The 25,202-nt window shown below is 42.4% G+C and overlaps 1 protein-coding gene across 1 annotated transcript; it reads right to left on the minus strand.

The window, feature by feature from the left end:
* Positions 1 to 748: 748 nt before the first annotated feature.
* On the minus strand, positions 749 to 23,751 carry TARS3 (threonyl-tRNA synthetase 3). Its single transcript, XM_033166880.1, is given in 22 exon segments — positions 749 to 1,587; positions 2,481 to 2,595; positions 3,858 to 3,930; positions 4,667 to 4,771; positions 5,645 to 5,745; positions 5,852 to 5,929; positions 6,698 to 6,750; positions 6,753 to 6,834; positions 7,592 to 7,731; positions 7,734 to 7,753; positions 9,323 to 9,489; positions 10,436 to 10,534; positions 13,567 to 13,713; positions 15,549 to 15,627; positions 16,769 to 16,833; positions 18,414 to 18,531; positions 19,717 to 19,838; positions 20,204 to 20,327; positions 20,780 to 20,804; positions 20,807 to 20,969; positions 22,036 to 22,125; positions 23,423 to 23,751. Coding segments are annotated over 22 exon segments (2,430 nt in total). The 5' UTR covers positions 23,738 to 23,751; the 3' UTR covers positions 749 to 1,438.
* Positions 23,752 to 25,202: the final 1,451 nt, after the last annotated feature.

The following is a 25,202-nucleotide window of genomic DNA, read 5'->3' on the forward strand; positions in this document are numbered from 1 at the left end:
AGTCATAATCAGACTTGAATGCGTTATTTCAAATAAGAAAATTACTTATAGAAAAAAGAGGCAAATCATGCTCATTATAATGTAATTTTATTCAAAAGCTTCTATGTGGGCTTATTCATTGGTCTAAAGTGGGGGAAGCAACTCTAATTTGTCAGAGTTTGCATTTTTAAAAAATAAGAGCATGCTATAAGGCTCAATCCATCAGGAAGGTGCACACCCAATGAAATGGACCAAACATCCTGTTCATTTCAATGAGGCTCCAGCAGGACTTCCTGGTGGATTGTGCCTCAAAGCGACAACACTACGTAAATACGGAGATCTCCCGTTTGTGCTGCACAGAACTGTAGCATAACCATACATATAAGCCAGTGAAAGGCTATTCGAGTTCCACACTTTGGAGTCACTCTTCACTTGACTGATCCTTCACTGTGTTTTCCTTTCAACACAGACGCTACTGTTTTGCAACATGACCTCTAAACATAAAGGCAACTCCAACATACTGATGAGAGAATCTAATATGAACAGGTGAGGTTGCCTCAAATAAGATTGCTCAGACAGGCTCAAAATAACTTGTACACTTGCTCACAAAAAGTTGCAGTTTGAGGATATGTTACTCTCCTCAGAAAGCAGTAGCAGTAACAGAACTTCTGTATGAACCTCCCAAGGCCTTTCATTCTATGAAAGGGAGATTTGCTGTGTAATTTTGAAGTGTTATTTAAAGCAAGATGCCTGTGGTATCTAACAATGCTTTTTTACAGTTTACACAACAGCTTCAAGGAGTTTTGTATCACCTTAAAAACTAACAAATTTATTATACTATAAACTTTCATGGACTACCGTCCACTTCTGCAGATGCATGAACCTGATAACCTGAGTAACAGGTGTTGAGTTATGGTTCAGCTTGTGCCATAATAAATAAATAAAATGGTTAGGGATGCATTCAACTAAATTATATTCAGAGGAGACCCCTTGAAATTAATTGGCCTGTTTGTCCATTATTTTTACTGCATCTACTGTGAGTATTTACAGCATTTATATACTGTCTTTTTGTCAGTTTACAATTTTAAAGCACTAAAACAAATAATATAAAATGTAAACTCTGAAGTTGCCTTTGCCTGCTCCCATCACACGATTCCTTCCTGTAAGACCAACCCTGAACACAACCCTAAGTCTTTAAGGTGACACAAGCCTCTTGGTTGTCTTTGCTACAACAGACAGGCTACCCATATGGAAATTGTTTCAAAAGAACCTACATATTTAGTTTTCTGAATGTCATGATGTACTATAGCATCAAACTACTGACTTGATGGAGGGCTGCAGTCCTAAATGTACTTGCCAGGAAGTAAAGCCCACCAAGCATAGGAAACTAAATTCAAGGTGAACACATTTATGATAGAGCCAATATTTCAGCTTTCAGTACACTCTCCATTAGCAATAACTAGAATTCCTCTTCTGCATGTAAAGTGTGTGATGCTTTCAATGCCTTTAGTTTTTCAATGGCAGATGTGACTGAAACTTCTCCGTGGACCTTGTTGTCTCTTGTTCGCACATTCACAGCATTATTGGTTTTCTCCTTTTCTCCAACCACTGCAAGAAACAACGCAAAGCAATGTTACTTGGCACACAGCCACAATGCCTTGTACTGCGGCAATGCTACATACTCACTCAATAAGATGTCCTACTGGATTCAGTAGGGCTGTTTCTGAGCAATGCTGTGGCTCACACTGAGATTTACGAGGCCCATGAAAATCCACAGATGTACTTTTTCAGACTATATCCTGTGCCTATAACTTATTCACTCACATGAACCATCAATTCATGTACTTCTCCTCAAACATATAATGATGCTATGGTCTCCCTTTTCTACTCTCGCCAATCAACAAAGGCCATGTGCACTGACAGATTGTTACACTGCTGAATGGTTCAATTGTTATGAACATTCTATATCACCACTGCAGCTCAGCAAATGTCTAGCAAGTTCTTATATCAATCTACTAAAGTCAGAGAACTTACAACCAATAGTGGTTTCTACTGGCCAGTACTTACTTTGGAGAAAAATTACCAAAGCCACTGTTTTCCAACAAAGTTACATGTTTCTGTGCTTTAATTAAAATCTCTGACCAAAAAAAGGAAAGCTAACTTCACAAGAAAACATTCAGATTCAAGAAGCATTTGCTGGTGCTTTTTTCCCTAGACTATGTGCTTTGCTCTTATATCTTTAGAAGTGAACCTTGCAAATAAACTATTAAGTAACCCAACGAAGTCAGAGAAGAACTAAATAGCCCCTGAACCTATTAAGACTTAGTATGTTATCCAAACATTAAAACTGGGGCAAGCTACCCTGCAACTGGCAGTAAATGAGGGACAGAACTCTTCCCTCTACCCAACAAGAACAACATTTGCTACTTGTGTCAACCATATTGGGATTTTCATTCTGAGTAAGGTGGGAGTCAAAATGATGAACGAAAAGTCATAGATACCAAAAATAAAATTATACTGAGCCAGTTGTGCGTTTCTTATCTTCTTGTTTAAGGTGCAGCTCTGATCTAGATCAACATCAGCCATGAATCCAGCCGCAAAAAAGTCACTGCAAATCTAAAACAAAAAACAAAACAAAAACGTAAAAATGTGTTAAATTTTACAATTTGGTAACATTTCTGTGCCAAATGATATATTCTGACATATCTTGAGAAGCAGACGTTTTCAAAGCTCCAAGGCTTTCATGGCAATCTGTACACTGAGAAACCGCTGCATGTCTGCCACAAAACCCCATGAGTTGCAAGGTATATTTCTGGGGGATGTGTTCTAAATGGGCCCTCTCCATTCAAATATGGCACCAAGCACGTTATGTTGGGCCACATCACTGGCCTAGGTCTAGTGACTGTGCATTTGAGAAGCCTCCCTGTGGTGGTTCATTGGCAGGGAAACTCTCTAAAGGCAAAGAAGCTGACCTTCTGGGAAGCTTGGCCATCATGATCAAACATCTCAGTGCAGAAGAGTCATCAGCCCCCAAAGAATACCTGAGTTCCTTGCAAACAGTTTAAAAGCAGCCGCTGGGCAGCATGCTTAGGTCTAAGTAACATTACTTACAGGCTTATACTGACTCAGACCACTGACCCACCTAGCTCAGTATTGTCTACCCAGAGTAACAACAGCTCCCCAGACAAGGGTCTTTCCCAGGGCTACACAGTGATGCTGTTGATTTAACTGGGACCTTCTGCAAGCAAAGCACATGCTCTGGCAGAAGGAAATTCCACAGAGTTCAAGGCAGAAGCATGCTGAGGGTTGTATACATGCAGCCTCTATTCCTGAAGTTCTAAACAGTGAACAAGTATCTCCTTTACATAATATACTTTTAAAATTTCTATTTAAAATAAAAACAACAACAAAATACACTAGGAAACAATTGCAAAACAGATAGGCTGGAAACAGTAGGAGAGATAAAAATACTAGCAGCAAAGATTCCCAAGCCATATTCAAGTCTTCGGAAATGTCATTAAAGTTAGCAGAGTGCACTCTTGCAGATCTGAACCACTTTTAAAAAGGGTACAACTCGGCTGAAAATTAGGTAAGTCAGGATTTTATACCTATATATAACTACACTTGACCTTAGCCAAAATGCTGAGAGCTCAGTGGTAGAGGATCTGCCTTGCAAGCAGAAGGTCCCAGGTTCAATTTCCACATCTTCAGATAAGACTGGGAGAGATGAAGGCCTGAAATGCTGGAGAGCTGCTGCCAGCCAGTGTAGGCAACAGACTAAATACAAGGCAGTTTCCTATGTTATACCTGAACAAAACCAAAACTTCAGTTGTTGTGCAGTTGCTCCCCCCCTTTTCTGTGAGCACTTCTGCTCTTACCTGTTGAGCATATTCTTCACAGGTGTGGCCGACAGGAACTACCATGACCTGCCGAGGAGAAAGCCAAAAGGGCCTGGCCAAAATAAGAACCTCAATGAATATGCAGCTATTATAAACTTTTTTTTCTACACAGCGTTAATCACAGTTGCTTATACGTCACACGCATACATGCAGACACACTTTGCATTATGGAAATGTTAAGTTCGTATTGTGTCGTGTGCTCATGTTTGCACTACAAACTTCGTAGTGTGTTTCTCAGACTCAGTTTATATAAAATGCAGATCACAGGTAAGTAATTACTTGTGCAAGTGTCTATACAACCCCAACCGCCTTGCATAAAAAATGCTTACCCTCTATGCCACCCATGCAGCCAGTGTTCTGGCAGAGGGTGCTGCTGGTACAAACATCCACTGTGACAAAGTGTTTCACGGGGTGGGAGTGCCGGGGGGGGGGGGGAGGATGGAATGCTCCCAGATGGCTGCTTTACTGCTGGCTAATGCCATAGGAACATTGGGCCTTACTGTTTTATGTTAGAGTAGCTGAAATGCTGCTCAGGAGCTTCTGCTCCACCATCCAGTAGGGAAGCCTTCCCCAGCCGGCACTTCTGAGGGTTTTTAGACTACAACTCCACCAACTCCAGGAAGGGAGGGAGCTCTAGTCCAAAGCGTCTGGAGAGCACCAGGGTAGCAAAGGCCACACTGTAACAGGATGAAATTGTTCTAAACCGTATTTCTGCAGAAATTAAACTTGGTGTTCACGACTACAGGGTGCTGCAACTTTCAAAACTGCTTCCAGTTACTGCTACGCACCATTTTCCACCATAGTTTTCTGCCAGAATGGCAATCATTCGCTCTACCGAGCCCAAAATAGCTCTATGGATTATCACTGGCCTCTTCTTGTCATCTCCATCTTTTCTGTGAAAGAACGGAAGTTAAAAAGTGGAAAAATTTAATACAAGCTTATTGCTATCTTGATTTGAATCTGGTTTCAACCCTCTTTTACCACAGTTAATTCTAGCACATTAAAAGGCACGCTTCTAATTACATTACATTACTGAATTGCAACTTCTCACAAGGAAGAGTTGGGAAGAGTGCCATTTCAACAAGCTGCATCCCATTGACAGATCATACAACACTTTGCATCATCAATCTATTCTGAAAACCTTGAGGCTCTCTTGAGCCTGCTGAAAACTTTCCCTTGTTCAGGATTAGTTCCATTTTGGCTACAGAAGGACTGGCACTCAGATAATTTAGTTTACTGTTAGTACATATTATATTGCTTTAAGGTATTCACAGTTCTTTTTTTACATCAGATTGTTGCAATCCTCAGAAATAAGAGAGCAATTTTATCTCCTTATTGCACATGTGGTAGTCAGTGCTGATGTGGCTCATCTCAAATCAGACTTTGGGCTCTCCACACGGACCCTTGTCCTGTGCTTTCTAACCATGGGCCTGAAAGGTTGTGCCTGGCCCCACCACTTTCCCCCAGAAAACCCACACTTTAGAGATAAATCAGAACAAACAGCAACCTCTGGAAAACATGATTCAGCGCTAAACCATGGATTTTCCTGGGGGAAAGCAGTGGGGCAAACGGAAGTGGATGAGCCCTTACTGTTGCTCAGTTACTATGCCACACCGATGCTCCAGACATCCAAGCATTTCTTCAGCTTGTCACCTTGTACCTCCAAGTCCATTTACAGCCTCCTCTGACCCCTTGTTTCCTAGTTTTAGGCTCTACATATTTAAGCAGATCAGCTCAAGTCCTAAAAGACTCTTATGCAAACTTACCCCACATAAGTAAGGTTAAATCTGATAGGTAGCTGGAAGTCAAGCTGGACAGTAGCACACTGATGGTACCGACCAATAGCATCTCTGATGTTAATATCAATCTGCAAAGGACAACAATGGCAAAATTATAGCTGGGGCTTTGCCATTTATCCTCCACCTATAGGCTTCAATAACAGCATGAATACAAAAGCATGAATATTTACTAACCTTGGGACCATAAAATGCTCCGTCTCCCAGATTTAGCTTCCAGGGCTCCCCCAAGTCATCCAGGCTGTTCTGGAGTTGCTAAGAATAAATCAGAAGAGCAGTTCTTCATTTACATTATCTTGTTGTATTCCTTACAACAATCCTCCAAGATAAATTAGTATTATTATCCCCCTATTGCAGAAGGGAAGCGGATAGTACTGACCGTGGCTCACCTGAAGTTAGACTTCTTCCAGCTTAGCCCCCATGGCACACCAATGCTTAAAACATCTAACCATCCTCCGACCCATGTGTCCTCATGCTCTTCCTTGCTAGTTTAAGTGCCAGAAATATAAGAACTGTTGCTATGACTGCTTCCACTTCTACTTCTTATTTCTTACCTGTCCTACATAAGGTCCAAGGCAGGTAAGCAACTTAACAGTTCAAAACAAACTAGTCACAATATAGGGTAGGTCACACACACACACAGGCATTGGCCAATTTGTGCAGGGGTTATGTCCCTCACCCCTGTCTCTGCCCCCCTTTCCGGCCATTTCCGGGTCGCCATGAACATGCATCCATCAGATATTTGTAAATACGTAAACACACAGAGAGAGAGAGGGGGAGAGACGTCTTCAGCATACAATGGAAACTACATAATAAAGGCGCCACACATGCCTGTGGTGAAGAACTTCCACAACTTAGGGGCTGCCACAAGAATACCCCTCTCAGGCTGCCAGCCTCCCAAACTGTGAGGGTGGTAGGACTACCAAGAACCCCCCCTGGCTGATCTTAACACCTGAGGGAAGGAAGTGGTTATTCAAGTCAAAGTCGTTGTGTTCTCTTTTTAGAGTGGCATAATTAAATTACCCTCTCTGCCTGGTCCCAGAGCTCCTTTTCCCCTAGGAAGTTGACGGGCCTGTGGAAAGATGTAGTTGGAAGGTAAAACCGAAGACAGCATATACAGACTGTAAGAAGTTCAAGCAGCCTTTCATCTCTTCTTCAATCTGAAATTTAAAATGCAAATTAATTTACAGTGGATATGTGTGTGGTGTTTTAATGGGTAGGAGACGATGCAGTAATTGCAATTTATCTCTCCAGGTGCCCACATGTGTGGCTTGAACAGAGTTTTAAAATCCCACCCTTGACAGCAAAATTAAAAGTATAGGAATTAGGCTGAAAAACCTTGATTTGAGCAAGTCCAGTTATGAAGTAAGGAGGCTTCCCCCTTCTTAAGAATGTATCATGCTACAACCTGTAAAAGTAGTTTTAAAATAATATTTAACTTACTTTATATGCACTGGTTTACAGCAAAGGCAGCAGTTAAAACTATGCAGGCACTTTTATTTACAGTATAACCAGCTTTGGGCATGTGCCTAACCAGCTTTAGAGCTGGAGTGAGCTGAGGCATGTCTGCATCCATCACGGGTCAAAGGAAGAGAAGGGGACGAACAGGGAGCTATGTGCTCCTTCCTCTCTAGCAAAAGATGGGAAATGACATCACACAGAGCCATCTCTGCTAATTGTAGTTCTATGGTCTGAATGTCTACTTATCAGCAATGCAAGTCTGCAGATTCAGTCCCTTCTCATGCTAACTAGCAAGAACATGCACCAGTTTGGTTAGATTAGGAAGCCTTTCACAACAGCTGCCATCTATTTAGCACTCAGACCACATAGGGACTAGTTTATCATGAACTCTTTTATCATTAAAAAAAATAGTGAAGGCATCCCTCTACTGTGGCAACCCCAACATAAGCGCAATACCTGCTCCACTGTGCAAAATATATGGGCGTCGTCCTGTTGGAAGCGCCTGACCCGAGTCAACCCACTTAGGGTCCCTGAAAGCTCATTTCGGTGAAGAACTCCAAAGTCAGCAAGTCTTAAAGGCATCTCCCTCCAGGACCGGGACGATGGGCAAACATCAAGCTAGAGACATGAAATAGTTTATTAGATCCATGCACAATTACTTGACCATTTATTCACATGCCCCATTTGTGTCCTGCCCTTTGTCCAGATGGGTTTTCCCACCTTTTATCCTCACAATAATCTTGTGAGAAGGGCAAGACAAGAGATGGTGATTGTCTCAGGGTCACCCAGTGGGTTTCATGCCATAGGGTCAAAATACCTATGATATGGAGATATGCTGTCGGTTCTCCTGACATTTTTTTTTATTATTACAGTTGCTAAACCAAACAATCCACTAGAAGACTTTTTGTGTTTAAAGCAGGTTTCTGTGCGCTGCTCTGGTTCACCAGAAGCAGCTTAGTCATGTTGGCCACATGACCTGGAAGCTGTACGCCGGCTCCCTCCGCCAGTAATGCGAGATGAGCGCCGCAACCCCAGAGTCGGACACGACTGGACCTAATGGTCAGAGGTCCTTTACCTTTACCTAAAAGACTCCAGATTTGATTGACCTAGTGGTGAAAACAAACAAAAATTCCTTCCAGTAGCACCTTAGAGACCAACTAAGTTTGTTCTTGGTATGAGCTTTCGTGTGCATGCACACTTCTTCAGATACACTGAAGCAGAAGTCACCAGACTCTCACTATATATAAGGGTCTGGTGACTTCTGTTTCAGTGTATCTGAAGAAGTGTGATGCACACGAAAGCTCATACCAAGAACAAACTTAGTTGGTCTCTAAGGTGCTACTGGAAGGAATTTTTAAAAACATGGCTACCTTACCTGTAACTAGTGGTGAAGGGAGAGGTTTGGTGGGATTTAAAAAAAAAAAATGCTTCCCCTGTGCCATTTCCCCTGTATAAATCCTGCAACCATCATTAAACCTTGCAGGCATGTATGTTTTCTCCACTGCAGAGCAATTGGGGGGGGGGGAGAGGATGGCACACCAGTGAAAGGTCAACCCCCGTAACAACACGGCTGCTCTGAAGAGATATAAAGTCCACCACCGCTAATAAATTGGAAAGGAAGGGAAGTTTATTCTATAAGACATGTTAAAGACAGTGACAGCCATAAAGGTAAAGGGACCCCACCCTCATAAAAGTTTGTCCCAGCAAAAGAGATCTTCTTGAACAGGGGTGGAGAGTATTTTCAGCCCAAGAGGTCACATTCCCTTCTGGGGGCCACATACCAGTGGTGGGGGAGGCCAGAGTAATATGTAAAAGTTACATTTGCACAGTAGTTCCTGCACACGCATGCACGCACACACACACACACACACACACACCTATCCTACAGTGGAGCCAAAGTGTTTATTAGAGTTCAAGGGCACAATCCAGGCAGGAAAAAACACTCAAGCAGGGTGTGAAGCAGGGCCTGTAGCAGATGTGGCTGAGGAAGGGATGTGGCCTGAGGAAGAGTCCCAAAGGCCAGAGAGACTTGGAGGGACACATTTGGCCCCCAGGTTTGAGGGCTCCTCACCTCTGCTCTTGAATGCGCATGTCCCCCCTATTATGACTTATTTTATTTAATCCAAACTAAAATAAATTTCCAATAGCTCAAAATAATTGGGAGTAATAATGAAAAGAACCACAAACCAGTGTCCAGGGCAGTTCATTGGCTTAAGGGCAAACATTTCCTTCTCAGCCTCAAAAGAGAACATGTTGTCACTGTAGTGCTGCCAGTGGCCAGAAGCCTCCCACAGTTTACTGTTGTAGATATTAGGAGACACAACCTCTGTGAAGTTACGCCGGTGATATTCTTCCTGCGCAAGGAAACCGAATTCTTAATAAGCAGTAGGCCAACACCCACCCACCCATTATTGCTCTTTAAAGTAGTTGCACTATTATTGATTTGATTTATTCCCAGCCCTTCACCCTAAGGTCCCAAGTCAGGTCACAATTTAAAGCACAGTACTAAAAACGCTACTAAAAAACTAAACGAAAAACTAAAACGGTACTAAAAGACCGCATCGAATGCCAGGCAAAGAGGTACATCCTTGTCACCTAAATTTATACCACACTTGCAAACAGGAATAGCCTTGTTGATCAGACCATTTTATAAGCATGTCGATACTTCTACACCCAAAGCTCATACCTGCTTGGAATTTATAATACTTTTACCCTACCCTTCCACAAAAGTGTTGAGAGGGTGGTGTATACACACTCCAAATTTCATCTTCACGAACCCTGTGAGGTAGGTTAGGTTAACAGGTGGTGACTGAGCCACTATTGTGCACTAAGCTTCATGGCAGAGTGGGAATTTAAAGCTGGCCATGCAACTCAGCTCCACACTCTAATCCCTACCCAGCACTTGCTCTTCAGTGGCACCACCTACAAAACGTCACAGTTTGTAGAGTTCCTGCTCTGGGCTCCAGCCCATCAGCCATGCCACTTTCTAGAATACTCCATTCCGCACCCCAACAGTCAGCCAGTATCTCGTAGCCTCTGAGCCTGCTCAGGCCTCACCGGGCTGTTCTTTGGAGTCCCCCTCGTTAGGGTTTCTTTTCTCCTAAAGGTTGTTTTGTACTTCTGAAACCCTCAAGCCAGCTGGTATTTGCTTATTCCAGGTTGAGCAACACTGTTTGGGCTAAATAAAGATCCAGGCCATAACAACCATATAATTAAATAAATAAGTAGCAACCAATGTTCATTTCTCTGCAGGAAAAAAATATATTTCATAACAATTTCAAATTAGTAAATGTCACTTACTTTGATAAAATCCATGAGTATATTATAAATAAAGGCACCTCTGGGCAGAAAGAAACAACTTCCTGGACTCAGTTCATGGAAGAAGAAGAGTTCTTGTTCCTGTATCCGCACAATCAAACACCAGAAGTTAAAAGAAGACAGAAATGAGGCTTCTGCAAGATGGCGAACAGAGCACAGATCTGATCGCTCTGACAGATCTGAGCCCCGCGGAGAGTCAGGGGGAAATGCCAAGGCGAGGCGTACCCCCAAAAAGTATTGAGAGGGTCCTCAATACGTCGAGGGGTAAAGCAGATTGCAAAGAGCTCTCCCGCAATTCCCAGGCCCCTGAGCCGAAAAGCTTGGGAGAGTCGGTGAAGAAGCGGGATTGAGTGCAGTCTTGGCAGCAACGCATCTCCGCGGGAGCGAAGCCTTAACGCTCCGGCCACCAACAGAGATTTTCCATAACCAACATTCAAGCTGATGGGAATGTAAGAAGATTTCCTATTGAAATTAATTAAGCTTAATTCGGTGCCAGACGAAGGATTAAAAGGAAGTCCGTTCTTCATCTTCTAGAAGACATGGAAAAACTGTACATGGAAAAACTGTAAGTGGAAAACTTTATGTTATTTGATATTTACAGTGTGGGCCTGCTGATGGGAGAATTAAAAGTAACTGAAACCCATTCTTTATTTACAGGTAGGTAGCCGTTTTGGTATGCTGTAGTAAAAAAAAAATAAAAAAAAATTCTTCCAGTAGCACCTTAGAGACCAACTAAGTTTGTTTTGGTATGAGCTTTCGTGTGCATGCACACTTCTTCAGATACGAAAGCTCATACCAAAACAAACTTAGTTGGTCTCTAAGGTGCTACTGGAAGGAATTTTTTATTTTGTTTCCATTCTTTATTGTTTGACATTGCTACAGGATTTTAAAGACTTGGTATTTGTGTATGGAAAAGGGAAGGTAGTGCCAGGACTCTGACAACACCTGAGAGTCCTTACGCAGCCCTTCCAAAGCTTTTCCTCAGTTGCGGGAGGAAAGGTTAAGGCAACTGAAATCCACTCTTCTTGGCTTGTTATCGTACTGGAGTACAAAAGTGGAAACTGGATTTTGAACTGCAGCTGCCGTTAAAACTGAACTCAGCAGAGGAAATTTGGATTAAAACAATTAAAGTACTCTGTTGGGGGAATATAAGATAACATATCTTGGCTGGAGGAATCTACAGAGCACTGAACTCGGTTTCCTGTATATAAATCAGAATTTTAATGAGGGGGGGGGGAAACAAGATATATACCTATTGATATACCTATTTTTAAGGATCTTCAAGTTCTGCAACTCTACATTCTACATTTTAGAAAATTGGATATTGAGTTTAGTACTCTCTCTCCTGGACAATTAAGTGGCAATTCTTATGGATATATTGTTTCGGTCTCTTCTTTAAGGTAGATATTTGTTATATATGAATATCAACTTAAAATTTAGATTTTATGTTAAATTGCATATGTGTATAAATGGGTCAATAGAAGGGGGGTAGTGGGAAAGCACAGAAACTGTTACTGTTTACTGGGAACTTACATTGAATGGCCTCGAAACTAATAAGGTAGTGGTGAAAACTGGCTGTTCTGAGAACAACAGAAAGACAAAAATATGACAATGATTAAACAGTCAGGAGTTGAGTCTGGATAGAAGGGCCCAAGTACAGGACCCGGGGGACAAACCTCAATCTGAATTGGTGAATCTTTTTTCTGAATTGGAAAAAGATTTCATGAAAGAGATGAGGGAAATTATGGCTAAAATAACAGACGATTTACAACCCAAATGGATCAAAGCATTAAAAGGGTGACAGAACTGATTGAAACAATAGAATCTTGGACAGGGAGATTTGAGGAAGGATATATTCCTAGGCAAAAGTTGGAGAGGAAGCCTGAACACTGGGAAAAAGATGATTGATATGAAGTCCAAAAGAACAGGGTAGATTTGGAAGTTTTGTGGTTTAGGCAGAGAACACTTGAGGGGGCCTTGGTGAAAGTACAACCTCTGAGACTGAGAGAAGTTTGGAGGGAAGGCGAGCTGGATCTGGAACTTGCCTCAACTGACAGATGTCTGCTGATGAAATTTAAGTACGCCAAAGTTAGGAAAAAGAATGGGAAATAGTCTTGGAAATGGTTGTTGCTTATGTGCAAAATATTGTGGATATTGGTAAATGCTTGCAATTAGTAGGATGGGGACAAAGTAACAGTTAAGCACAGATGTGGAATGCAGAAAGTTGTTTTAAATGATACTCTAGATGCTTCAATGACATCTGTGTTAAATAATGGTAAATGATTTGAAGTGTTAGTAAGTTTTGGGTAATTATTAGAAAATTGGATAAATGATATGGAAATGTAAGAGAATTTTGTTTATTTAAAGAACCAGAAGAGGTTTTGAAAGATACTGGTGTACATGGGGATTGGGGGGTAAAAATGTTCTTTTTTACTGTTAATGTGGAATTAAATTGTGACAAAGAATACAAATTTATTTAACAAAAAGAAGACAGAAATAATCATTATTCTGTGCAGTCATGCAATGCAAACATGTCATTCAACTGACTTATTTTTCTACAGTGAAATCAAGCTGGCATGGAGGTGGATTGCCACTCTCTGCTGTCAAAAACTCTCCCTTTCAGCACCTTGCAAGGTGCTTTGAAATCCCTACTTCAAGACTTCAATATATATTGCACATGGGGTCAAATTTGGCCCTCAAGACAGATCTGGACAAGAGAGCCAAAAAGGTTCCTCACCCTTGCTTCTCTTTTAACCCTCATGTCAGAAAGCTGCTTCACACCTGAACACAGCTGCACAATGCTGGACTGCCCAGTGTTGTTTTTAAATGACAGCACGCCTAGAACTGCAATAGTCCTGAGTTTCAGTCTTGAGTCAACCCCCACTCCTGAAAACATGGCAACTGTTCTGCAGTGTACACTTTTAACAGTTCTAGGGAGCCAAAACAATAAAAGGACTCGTATGTCACATTAAAAACCAACATTTATTGCTGCATTTGTTGCATATTTATTGCCTCTGACAAAGAAACCAGTCCACAAAGGCTTCTGCTGCAATAAATCCGTTAGTCTTAGATAAAAAATGTTTCAAAGCCAAGAGAATGCATACAAACCATACTTTGCCAATTTTCCTGTGATCACGATTTTTGGCTTCCTCCTGGACCTTCTCCCACTCTTTCATCATTTTGTTTTCCGGAAAAGATATTCCATAAATTCTCTGCAGTGTTTCCATGTCAGCCTTTCCCTCCCAATAAGTGGAGGAATTCTGTTGTTGAAAGAGTTACCCCAAATGTAAGTACATTGCAAGAAAAAAAATGTAATCTGAGCCATTTGTGGGAAATAAACCATCTCAGACTGCTTAGTTATGAAACTATCGTAAGCCTGCAATCCTGTGAATTATTTACTTCTGCTTAAGCCCCACTGAATACAGTCTGACAGTAATATTCATTCCTTTAGGTCTCCTGCTGCCCCCATATGCTTGGAACTTCCTCTGAAAACACCTGTGAGATGCACCCCCCCTCCCTCCAAACCCACCTTTTCTGCAGGGAAGCTCAAGGAAGCGCAAGGAGCGACCAAGTCACCCAGGATTCCATCTGCCCAAATAAATTAGTGGCTCCCACCTACTGAGGTGACAGATGTCCCAAAGGTTACAAGAATACCTAGAAGAAACCCTCTGCAGCAGACACTAGGCAAAGGTTTACAGAGAAATTTGTCACTTGAAGCTTTGAGGGTTAGACCTTTTCTCTCAGGCTCACAAGTTGAACAGGACACCACTAAGCAGCAGACTCAATTTGAACTCAATTGAGTAAATAATCATTTAAATGATTTGATTTCTTTATTATATAAAATGTTAATAAATATTTCATTTCAGTCTGCTCAGAATCAGAGACTCTGGTGAGAACTCAATTGAGATACTCCAGTGGAAGAGGAGTGGTGCAAAGAATTTTTGCTTAAACCACATTCTACGTCTGTCTGCTCAAACAAGAGAAATCTCACTGAAGCCAGTTTGTGGCTGGTACTTTATGCCTAGGCAGCTTTCATTTATGTGGCCAGCAGCTCACCCATGTGCTGGAGGAGTGTTAAATTACTGGCACCTATAGAAACATGTGGTGGGACTGCCCTAAGGTTGCAGAATTTTGGTGTAAATTCTTCAATGACCATTTCTTTAATTACAAACCAGACAATAACTCCATCTCCTCATTTGTGTTACTGAATCACAGAGGAGGAAGCAGATTTACAAAATAAAGAGCTTACCTTACATTTATTAACACTACACAGGCAGCTATCGCAAAATTTTGGAAGAAATTTGGTTTGGCTACTTTAGAATACAAAAGTATGGCAGACAGTCCTCCTCAAAAAGATTTCTCATTAAACTAAAAGTACCCAGAGGATCAATTACAAACAACTTTTCTTTTGCCCAATGGTATCATTTTATTGCATATACAAATTAGGAAGCTCGTGGCCAGGTGGTTCCTTCGGCATAGGCCAAGATATGGATCCTGTGATTCCAATTTGTTTGGGAGTATGAGTGAGTTTTCAATAGATAATAACTGTTATTAGAACACACCAAGTACACAGACTACAGAAAATGGGGTTGTTATATATGTTTTTCATAGCAAGCCTGCAAGTTCTCCCCCTCCTGTGTGTGCAGGTATGGTTATTATTTGCTCCCCCCCCCATTTCTCTTTGTCCCTGTATCTTGTTTCTCTCTATTTTCCTTAAAAAAAAAAAACTCAACAAAAGTATTTTGAAAATAACAAAAATTCAGTGGTTTACACATCAACCACCACATTCAATTCTATCAGTAAGAAAAGTCCCCACCTCAAAAAAATAATGTTTAATATAGTTATAGGGATAGCAAAGCTGAGGCAGTATTATTATTCGTTTGTTCTGAAATAGAAGAAAATGTTTAAACAGCCAAGCAATACAACAGCCTTTGGAAGATGAGTGGACACAGCACCATACAAAACTGCATTCCATATTATTTGATGTATAATCCAAGTTTACTACAAAGCAACCCCATTTCAACACAAGGGAACTTACTCCCTGCTATAAGGGTGTTTCACTCTTGAAAATCCTAATTTTTAAGGGCTTGCTTACCTTAAAAATCTTTAAGGCCTTAATTTTTCCAGTATGCCTCACATGAGGGCCTCTGCATAAATCAATCAGCGGACCACACCTATTAGAAGATTATAAAGGTTAAGATGCAATTAGAAAAAAATCAGGTTCCCAGTCCAAAGTCTATAGCCAATCACAAGGTAATCCACTCTGAACTTTGTCACACATGCAGTTGTGTTAATCTGAACTTCTTGCAGTTAAAATGAACCTGAGGCATCACACCAAGCCATGGTTTGTGCTTCCAAAAATATAACTGGGAACCATGCATTATGGCTGCTTGTTTCCTTTTGTTTTGCATCCTTGCAGCGCTTGTTCTCAGAAGTGCACCTCTCCATGGCGCAGCAGCTTCCAAGGTGGAGCAACAGCTTATAACTCCAGCTTTTCAATTCAGACATTCCAAAATACAGCTCAAAACCACTGTCTACAAAATCCACCTCAAACCATACCTTCCATTTCTGATTGCATTGCACAAACTGTTGTGGATCAAATGAATCTTAGTTATGCTTCCCTTTAGCATGATGTATGAACCTGTATGTGTATATTGTATATTACAGATTATATGTTTAATTGAAACAAAAGAACTTCACGAAACTGCATTTACTGATCCTTGCCTCATTTGAACCTCCTTTTGTAGAGTTGAGACTGTCAGATCTGTGCAGCAGCAACCTGCCTTTTGCTTACATTATTCCATAATGCACCATGCACACAGATGGTGTGATCAAAGAATCATCATAGAATTGTAGAGTTGGAAGGGACCTTGAGGGTCATCTAGTCCAACCCCCTGCAATGTGGGAATCTGAGTCAAAGCATCCATGTCAGATGGCCATTCTGCTTAAAAACCTCCAAGGAAGGGGAGTACAAAACCCCCTGAGGGAGACTGTTCCACTGCCAAACAGCTCTTACTGTCAGAAAGTTTTCCCTGATGTTTAGTTGGAATCACCTTTCTTGTAACTTGAAGCTACTGGTTTGGGTACTACCCTCCAGATCAGGAGAAAACAAGCTTCTTCTCTCCTCCGTGATGTATGTTATAAGCAATAATAATAAAGCAACTATGTTCTCATTATATATTTTTTCTAATTTGTTTGAACATACAATTTTCTCTCAAAATTTAAAATTACGCACATCTTACAAATGCCTTCTTCCTAAGTATTTTAAAAAATAGCAGATTTGAAAGTTTGAGTCAAAATTGTGCATCCTTTTACCTGTACACTGTAGTTGTTGGTGTGTCAACCTTGTCATTCAAAACTCGGCATTTAAACTGGTTATACTATGCAGAAGAGGAGCAAAAAGTTAAGGGAGGAAACAAAATGAGAATTTGAATTTTCTTGAACAAGCATGAAGCCATATACTAGCCTTCTGCAACCTGGTGCCCTGGAGATGTTACAGACTACAACCTTATCACCTCTACTCAGTGTGGCCATGGTCAGGCATGATGGGAGTTGCAGCCTGGGCTGCCTTATTCTGTCAGACCACTGGCCCACCTCACTGCCTATTCTGACAAGCAGCAGCTCCAGGGTGTTACTGTTGAATCTTTGTGAACATCTTTTAAACTCACAAGGTGTCCTGCATGCTCCTCTGAGTGCTCCACTCTGCGCGTTGTCAAGCCTTTTGCGGAGACAATCACTGATGCAATAAACTCACTTCATGCCCATGGTTCACGCAGTAAGGTTTATTGCCCGTTTACAGCATAATGGTTCTGTACATCATTAGCCCATAAATCAGTCACTAGCATGCTGCTAGGACTGTCTGCATCTGGAGATGGTTCTCCCCCTCCCAACAGAGAGAAGAGCAGAGAGAGAAATGAACAAACTCAGCTCTTTCTCTAGGCCCAAAGACACACTGTGCAGTTCTGATCTTGAAGCCACCTGCTTCTAGATGGTTTACATTACACTGTGCAGATAAGGAATGGCTACTAGTTTCCGTTTCACATATACCTACAATTATTCCATATCCTTTTATAATTGAAAATGCCAGAGACTGAACCTAGGACCTTCTGCCTCTAGAGTATGGTCCCTCCTACATTCTTATTTTAAATTGGCACAGCAGCCGCCTTATTGTGTAGCCCTTGCAAGATTTCTGGATGCCTTGCTAAGAGATTCTTAAGTCCTTTCTTCAGACATAGCCTGGGAAGACTGACATTCCCACCAGCCAGAGAGTATGTTACGAAACATGCAGGGGAAGCTAGACAGGGAAGAGATGGGTTGGCTGCATATTAGCTATATTAAGCACAGCTTCTTTCAGGACACAATTTCATCACGAATTAAAGAAGATGGTGAGGTCACCAGGGCCAAAGTAACTGCAGGCTAAAGCAGTCTCCTGCTTCTCAAACCAAGCACTGCTAACAGAAGCTGCTGCTCTGAAATAACTACAGGATTAAGCTATACACGACTACTCACAGTGACTTTCCCTCCCTGTCCCAAGCATCATTTCAGAAAAAAACAGACTTTGTAGGACAGGGCTAGGGAAGAGTACCGTGGCATGTACCTGATGTGCGGAGCAAGGAGCATAAAAAAATGGTTTGCAGCCTGTTGGGCAGGGAAGAGGAAAAAGACAACTGAGAAGAAAAACTATTATCCCTAGAGTGGGATGGGGAACCTGTGGCCCTCCATAGGTTGTTGGCTCAAAGTCCCACCATCTCTGCCCACTGTCTATGCTGGGGGGGGGGTTATGTAAGCTGGAAGCCCAACAACGCAGGAAGGGCCCCAGGTTCCCTATCTGTTGAGGGAGTATCTGCATTTACCTGCTGTGGAAACAGCCAGCATGAGCAAGTACTAGTCTTCAGATTCCAAAGTTCAGACCAATGTTTGCAGTAGATGATTTTGAACATTAGCAAACCCAGAGACTAACCTTAAACATATCCAGCAGGATTTCTTTGCGAACTTCTAGCCTTTCAAAAGGCTGCTTCTGTTTTATGATGTTTTTACACAGATTCTCCAGTGTTGGATATTCTGTACTAGATACACCTCTAGAAAAAAGAAAGGCCAATGATCTTAAAGTAAAGGAGCCTGTAGAGCAGAATGAAAGTACATCATCCTCCACCACAAGCTGAAAATCCTATGCAGTTCTTTTTTCACCATTGTAAGGCAGTTTAAAGAAGATGGTCTTATTTATGGCTAAAGTTCCTTTAAATTATAAACATGCAGCACAGCCCTAACCATGTCTACTCAGAAGTAAGCACTACTGAATGCAATGGGGCTTCCTCCAGATAACTGGGGTTAAGGTGGCAGCCTTAGTTTCTATACATTTAAATATATAAATAATGATGCATTTAAAGGGAAAACACTTTAATGAGCAATATAGACTTTTAATATTGATTTAATCATCTTGGATTTTGGGGACAGTGGCAAGGTCGATGTTTAGACACCAGGAAAAAATTGTTTATTTCCACATCTGTATGACCATTTAGCTTGCTTAGCTTTGCTCTGCATACCTTACTGTGGTATGTTGCAATTTTTGTTCTGGAGTGCCTTTGATCATTGTAAACCACTTTGGATACTATTGATGGAAAAGCAAGGTATAAGCATTTTATAAATAAAATACATTTTAAAATGTATGCAATCAAGACATTCAAGTGGCAAAGCTTTGCCTGGGCTGTCATCTGAGCCTGCAGGTAGGGAGATTTTACATGCGTCAATTTTCCCTGTCCCATGAAAATAAATAAATAGCTCCCAACACATAGGAAAAAATAGCATGTCAGCAAAGCTGGACCCTTTCCTTCTTTTTTTTTTTAAAAATTGTGCCACATGGTTGGACAAAGTATGCAACTATTCCAACATCCCATCCCGCCTCCAGCCTCAACTGATACTCTCAACATCTGTACCTCTTGATTTTGCTAAGTAAAGCTAATATTGTCTAAGATTTGCTATATAAAAATATTGGGTTCAGCCAGCTTTGGAGTATGAAATTCTATAACCAATGGTTCTTTCATTAAGAACAGTCATAATTTGCCTCTACATTTCCACTGGTGAAAGGAAATACAGGAACAAATACTTCCTTTGCAGAACACATTACTGCTACTATGTACTGATGCCATGGTGAAGATGGTAAATATTTTAACAGTTTTAAGGAAGAGGTTATATTAAAACCCAAGTTTATACTTCAATTGTGCTATACCAACTCAAAATGCCAACACTTGTTGACAAAACAATACCTGTTTTCAATGTACATGTCATAATAAAATCCATTCTCAATGGGAGGTCCATAGCACAAGCATCCACCATAATAATTTTCCATTGCTTCTCCAAGAATGTGAGCACTAGAATGCCAATAAACCTACACACAAAGATAAAAAATGGATCATGATCCAATTAATTATTAGTAAGTTCCCTATTCCAATCGCCTACTTCCCACCTTGAGCCAACTACTGGGATAACATTTAGATTTGTGTATCTGAGTTGCTTCAGATCAGGGGTTCAAACACAGAATTAGCTAGCAAAAATACCTGATCAAAAGCAATCCCTTAGCATTCATGTTGGGAAGCCGTGGGGGGGGGGGGCGGGGAGCTCCGGCCTGCAATGGCACCCACCTCGTTCCAGCTGAAAAAAGCCCTGTCTGTACAAGGATTTCCTTTGCTGGACCAGGACTTTTGTTTTCAAATAATTTTACAAAGAAAGAGATAAAGATAAAAGTTTACGTACAGATTGAGCTTCTTCACTATCAAACGTGAGCAGCTCCAAGGAAGAGTCTCTTTCCATCGGCCGATCTAAATCCCACAGTTCCCCATTCACTTTGGCTATGATGGCATTATCAGCAAGTCCACGACTAAAGAGAGCAAAGGCATGCTAAAAATGTTACCTCTAAAAAACCTGCCAGAGATGTCCTCCTTTTGAGGCCATCAAACTTTTAATTCTATAGTTGCAGAGAGATGGGTTTGATGGTAGGTCAGAGAGAAAGGTTAAAGCTTAATTATATGTAAAATAGATGTGCAAAAAAGATAATTTAAGCTTTGACTTTCACACACAGTATTTTTAGCATCCCCCCTCTAATCACAGCTATTATATATTTCTCTCCACGTGCTTTTTTCTGTGTGTACATGCACACATAGAATCACAGAGTCATTAATCTAACCCCCTGCAACGAAGGAATCCTGCCCACAACCATCCCTGGGGGGTTCGAACCACTATCCTTCTGGTTAACAGCCAGACACACTGACCATTGCGCCACCACACCTGCCATCTGAGGATGACAAAAACCCAGTCTGCAAGGAAAATTACCTAATCTGTAGAGCTAGCTGATGTGAGTTGTTTTCCAGGATTCCCCCTCCATCTTCCTCCCATCAGCAAGAGTGATTTTGATAGGTCTGCTTTGGCTGGATGCTCTGGAATCAAGGAGAGCATCGTGCTCTTTCTTCAGTGCTTCATATAACTTCAGCCTTTCTTTGATGAAGCTTGGTTCCTGCTGTAGCTGTTAAAAAGTGTGCAGGGCAGAATGTCAGTGCAGGCCTTCAACAGAAATAAGGCATGGAGAACGCATGTGAAATATTATATTATTATTAATAATATATCTGTATGTCACCCATCTGACTGGGTTGCACCAGTTACTCTGGGCGGCTTCCAGCAAACTATAAAAACAAAATAAAACATCAATCATTAATAACTTCCCTATACAGTTGCATGGAAGCTGCCATTCATTGCAAATTACCACCACCAATTACTTTCATATCTTTTCTAGACTGTATCAATAGTAGCTGTAAACACATGGGTCAGAATCGTGAACAGCTTGGACTTCGTTTGACATTTCCAAATGACATTTTCCAATTGCTGTTGTTGAAAAGGCAAGTCACTATTTAGTCTAAAAGTGGCTTATATCATTCCCTGTCAAATGGAAATGGCAAAGGCAAAAATACAGCCGTACATGCCGCTCCCATCCTCCTATATGTGTAGCTCCTCTGGACCATGATTCTATATTTCCTATAACTCTCATTCTAGCTAAATGATAACTCATGCCTTCTTTTTAGCTAGCTGGTCCTTATATTTGACAGCACTGGACATTTGTTAAGCTCATAGTTTTAGGGTTAAGTTCCACAGAATAGAGCAAATGCTGTATTTATTGCTGCTCATCTTCAATTGGGAATCTGTAGATAATCATAGTCCACCTCTTGAAGTCACAATTTGTATTGTAGTGGTACACCTGTGCCTGGGCTGCAACCATCTCAGGCTGTGCACGGGAACTCATCCTTTCCTCCCAGCACTGTTTTCCTGATGACTTCTACCCACCCAGCAGCTATTCTTGAATCCTAAAATTGTAGAACTGGAAAGAACCACAAGGACCATTGAATCCAACCCTCTGCAGTGCCAGAATCCTTTTGCCCAACTTGGTGCTTGAAGACACAACCTGAGATTAAGAGCCTCTTGAGCTAAAAAGAGGAAAGTTAAGGTCAGGGATCCCCATTGTCTCATCTAGTCAGGCACAACAAGGACAAAGACAATACCAAGAGTGGCTACCTGGACACCCTAAAAAGTTCACATACCTCGCTTCTACATCCATCAGCAGCTTGATTTTCCTTCTTCTCCCTTTTATGTGTACCCTGGTGAACAGCAAGGTTTGCATTGGGAGGATCCTAAGCAAAGAAAAGGTAGAACTACATTATATTTAAAAAAATTGCCAATCCAAATGCCAGAATTAAATAAAGTCAAGCAAAAAAGTGGTCAGAATTAGAAGCACAAAGACAGAGAGGGAGACAAGGAAATTAATTTCCAAAGCTCAAATCTCTGAACTGTAATGTCAATTACAGTACATTACTAAAGTGCCATGTATTCTAGAGATACTGTACTTCAGACCAGTTATTAACAGTTACAGGGCCTGCTGTGCCTGCAGAGTTCAATATGGAAGAGACATGTAACTGCAGCTGGGGAAGACGAAGGGGTGCGTGTGTAGATATGTATATAATGTTATAGGTTTTTTGGGGGGGGGCTAAACCCTAGAAATTAATAAATGGTAGGATTTTGATTAATTGGGATGTGGATGAAAGTACAAGCTGCAGAACATTGCCAGACAAGGAATCCCTGGCTCTCTATGAAACCAGCCTGGCTAGCTAGCAAAGAGAAATCTGTTAATATGACAAGAATGGCCTGGCAAGACAGAAGTTGCCAAGGTGGCTGGGCTGTGTGTTGGAGATGACACGAAAAGAGAGGTTTTGAGCAAGGTGTTCTGGGAAGAAGGAGAAGAAGGAAAGAAGAGTGGGACCTATCTCGGGCAGGCTGGCAGCGATGCCTTGGACTCCACGGCTGCACTGCTGTGGGTGGGTCAAGCTCCTCTTGAGATGACCAATGCCGACTGAAGGTGTAAATAGGTGAATAAACCGTAATTCTTAAGCCACGACAGTCTCCGCAGTGTCTCATTCTCCAAAGACCCTGAGTGAGCGCCCAGAACCCCCAGGAATCTTGCTGCATCTGGCAGAGAGTGTGGGCGGCACCCAACTTTTGTAGCAATAATACTGTCACTGTTTGGTATAGGATTGCAACTTTGCAGACCCTTCCCTTGTTAGGAAGTGTGCTGCTCCCCCCTTCTCAAATTTGCACATGCAGAAAGGAAGCGTGCCCGGGATCACACCCTCCTCTCCCCGATGCTCCAGCTGATTCCTGCCTTGCCAGGGGGTGGGCCAGATGACCCTTGGGGGTTGGGGCCCCTTCCCGCTCTCTGCTTCTAAGGGCGGAACGGGAGGTCCTCCTCAGGGAGCCAGGGACCTCCTCACGCCACAAGGTGCGCCCCGCTCTCTCCAAGCGAGCCTGGATGGGGATCTCCCGCGCCCCGTGGCCCCCGGAGCAGCGGCATGGCTTTGACTCCCAGGTGAGGCCCCTGCCTCCCCTCCTCCCCGCGAGGCCTTCTTCTCTCGAGGCAGCGCCTCCCTCACCCACCTGCGCGGCCCCCCGAGGCTGCTCTGGCCGGGGCTCCGGCGGAGGCCTTGTCCCGGCGCGGGCCAGCTCTGCTCCGAGGCTCCGCCGCAGGTGCCCGAGGCGGTAGCGGAGCTTCTCGTTCTCGGCCCGCAGCGCCTGCAGCCCCGGGCTCGCGTCCGGCAGCGGCGGCCCACAGAGGCCGCCAACGCTAATGCCGCTGCCGGGCCAGCGCTCCGGCTCCTTCAGGCGCGCGATCTCGGCTGCCAAGCAGCGGATCTCTTGCTCCTGCCGGGCCAGGCGGGACGCGATGCCCTCGGCCGAGGCGGACGCCGACATCTCCCTCTCCCTCTCCGCGCTCCGGCCTGGCAGCCTGGACGCCGGTCCCGAGCACGCCCGCCTCCGGCCTCGGAGGGAAAAGGAGGAGGAGGAGGAGGAGGAGGAGAGGGAAGAAAGAGGCGGGAGTTTCGTCATCCCTTTCATAATGTATAATTCAGACACATTGGGTTATGGTTATAAGATTATTATTAATTTTAAAATAATAATTCAGTAAATTAGGCCAGCCGAATATATATATATATAGGAGTTGGTCGTGCGATTCTAATACAATTGATGATGATGATGATGATGAGATTAATATTGTTTGAGGCTGATACATGTTTCCTCCCATGAACATAGGGACATCCTAAGGAAAAGTGGACATTCTGGATCAGAATCAGAAACCGGGATGATGTCTGTAAATCTGGGAATGTCCCTGGAAAATAGGGACCCTTGGAAGGGTCTGGAAGGTGCAAAAGGCATGGGCCAGATTGCTCACCAGAACAAGACGGTTCTGAGCACTATCACACCAATCCTTGGCCCAGCTGCCCTGGCTGACAATCGCTTCTGGGGCTCAATTCAGAGGGCTGCAGCAGTGGACCTCTAAAACCTTACATGGCTGAGGACCTCAATGCCTTAAGAGCCGCCTCTCTCCGCAAACAGACCGACCCAGGACGCTGCGCTTGTCCTCAGACCCCTTCTCTCTAGTCTCCCCTCTCTGAGACGTTCGGAGGGCGGCAACAAGAGAAGGGGCCTTTTCTGTGGTGGCTCCCCCGATTGTGGACACTCTCCCCCAGAGAGGCTCGCCTGGCACCATCATTACATGTCTTTAGGTGCCAGGCAAAAACATTCCTCTTTACCCAGGCCTATGGCCATTAAATAATCTGTGGCCTGTAAAAGTGTGGGAGAGTGGACTGTTATGATGATTATTTTACAATTAGGCTATTTGTTAGTCTGCTTATCACTGATGTTATGTGATGTTTTTAATGTACACCACCCTGAGATCTTTTGATAAAGGGCAGTATATAAATTGAATTATTATTAATAATAATAATAATAATAATAATAATTGAAAGGTTGGCAGAGTTCTATGAAGCTAGCAAACAAATTTGGTCCATATAGAGGCATGTAATAGCTGCCACCAAGCACAAGATGGCGGCATTCTTGAATATTTGGTTTTTAAAAAAAATAACACCAGCCCATAGTTTCTCAGCAATAGCAATGAACATACATTTCTTGAACCAGTTATCTAGGGAATAGCATGAAGTGTCATCCCAGCCCTAAACAATCAGTAATCGAGCACTGCCAGGAGATACCTATACTGTAAAAATCAACTGTTTATGTATAAGATCCACATTACCTTTATAAAAAAATAGACTGAAGATCACATTTTTACCTATTAAGTACTGATTTCTCTTAATTTCCAAAATTTATGAACTTTGGCACAACTCCACCACATCTGCCAATAAGATCCTCACTCCTTGCA

This window comes from Lacerta agilis, chromosome 13, assembly GCF_009819535.1.
Source record: "Lacerta agilis isolate rLacAgi1 chromosome 13, rLacAgi1.pri, whole genome shotgun sequence".
Taxonomy (NCBI): domain Eukaryota; kingdom Metazoa; phylum Chordata; class Lepidosauria; order Squamata; family Lacertidae; genus Lacerta; species Lacerta agilis.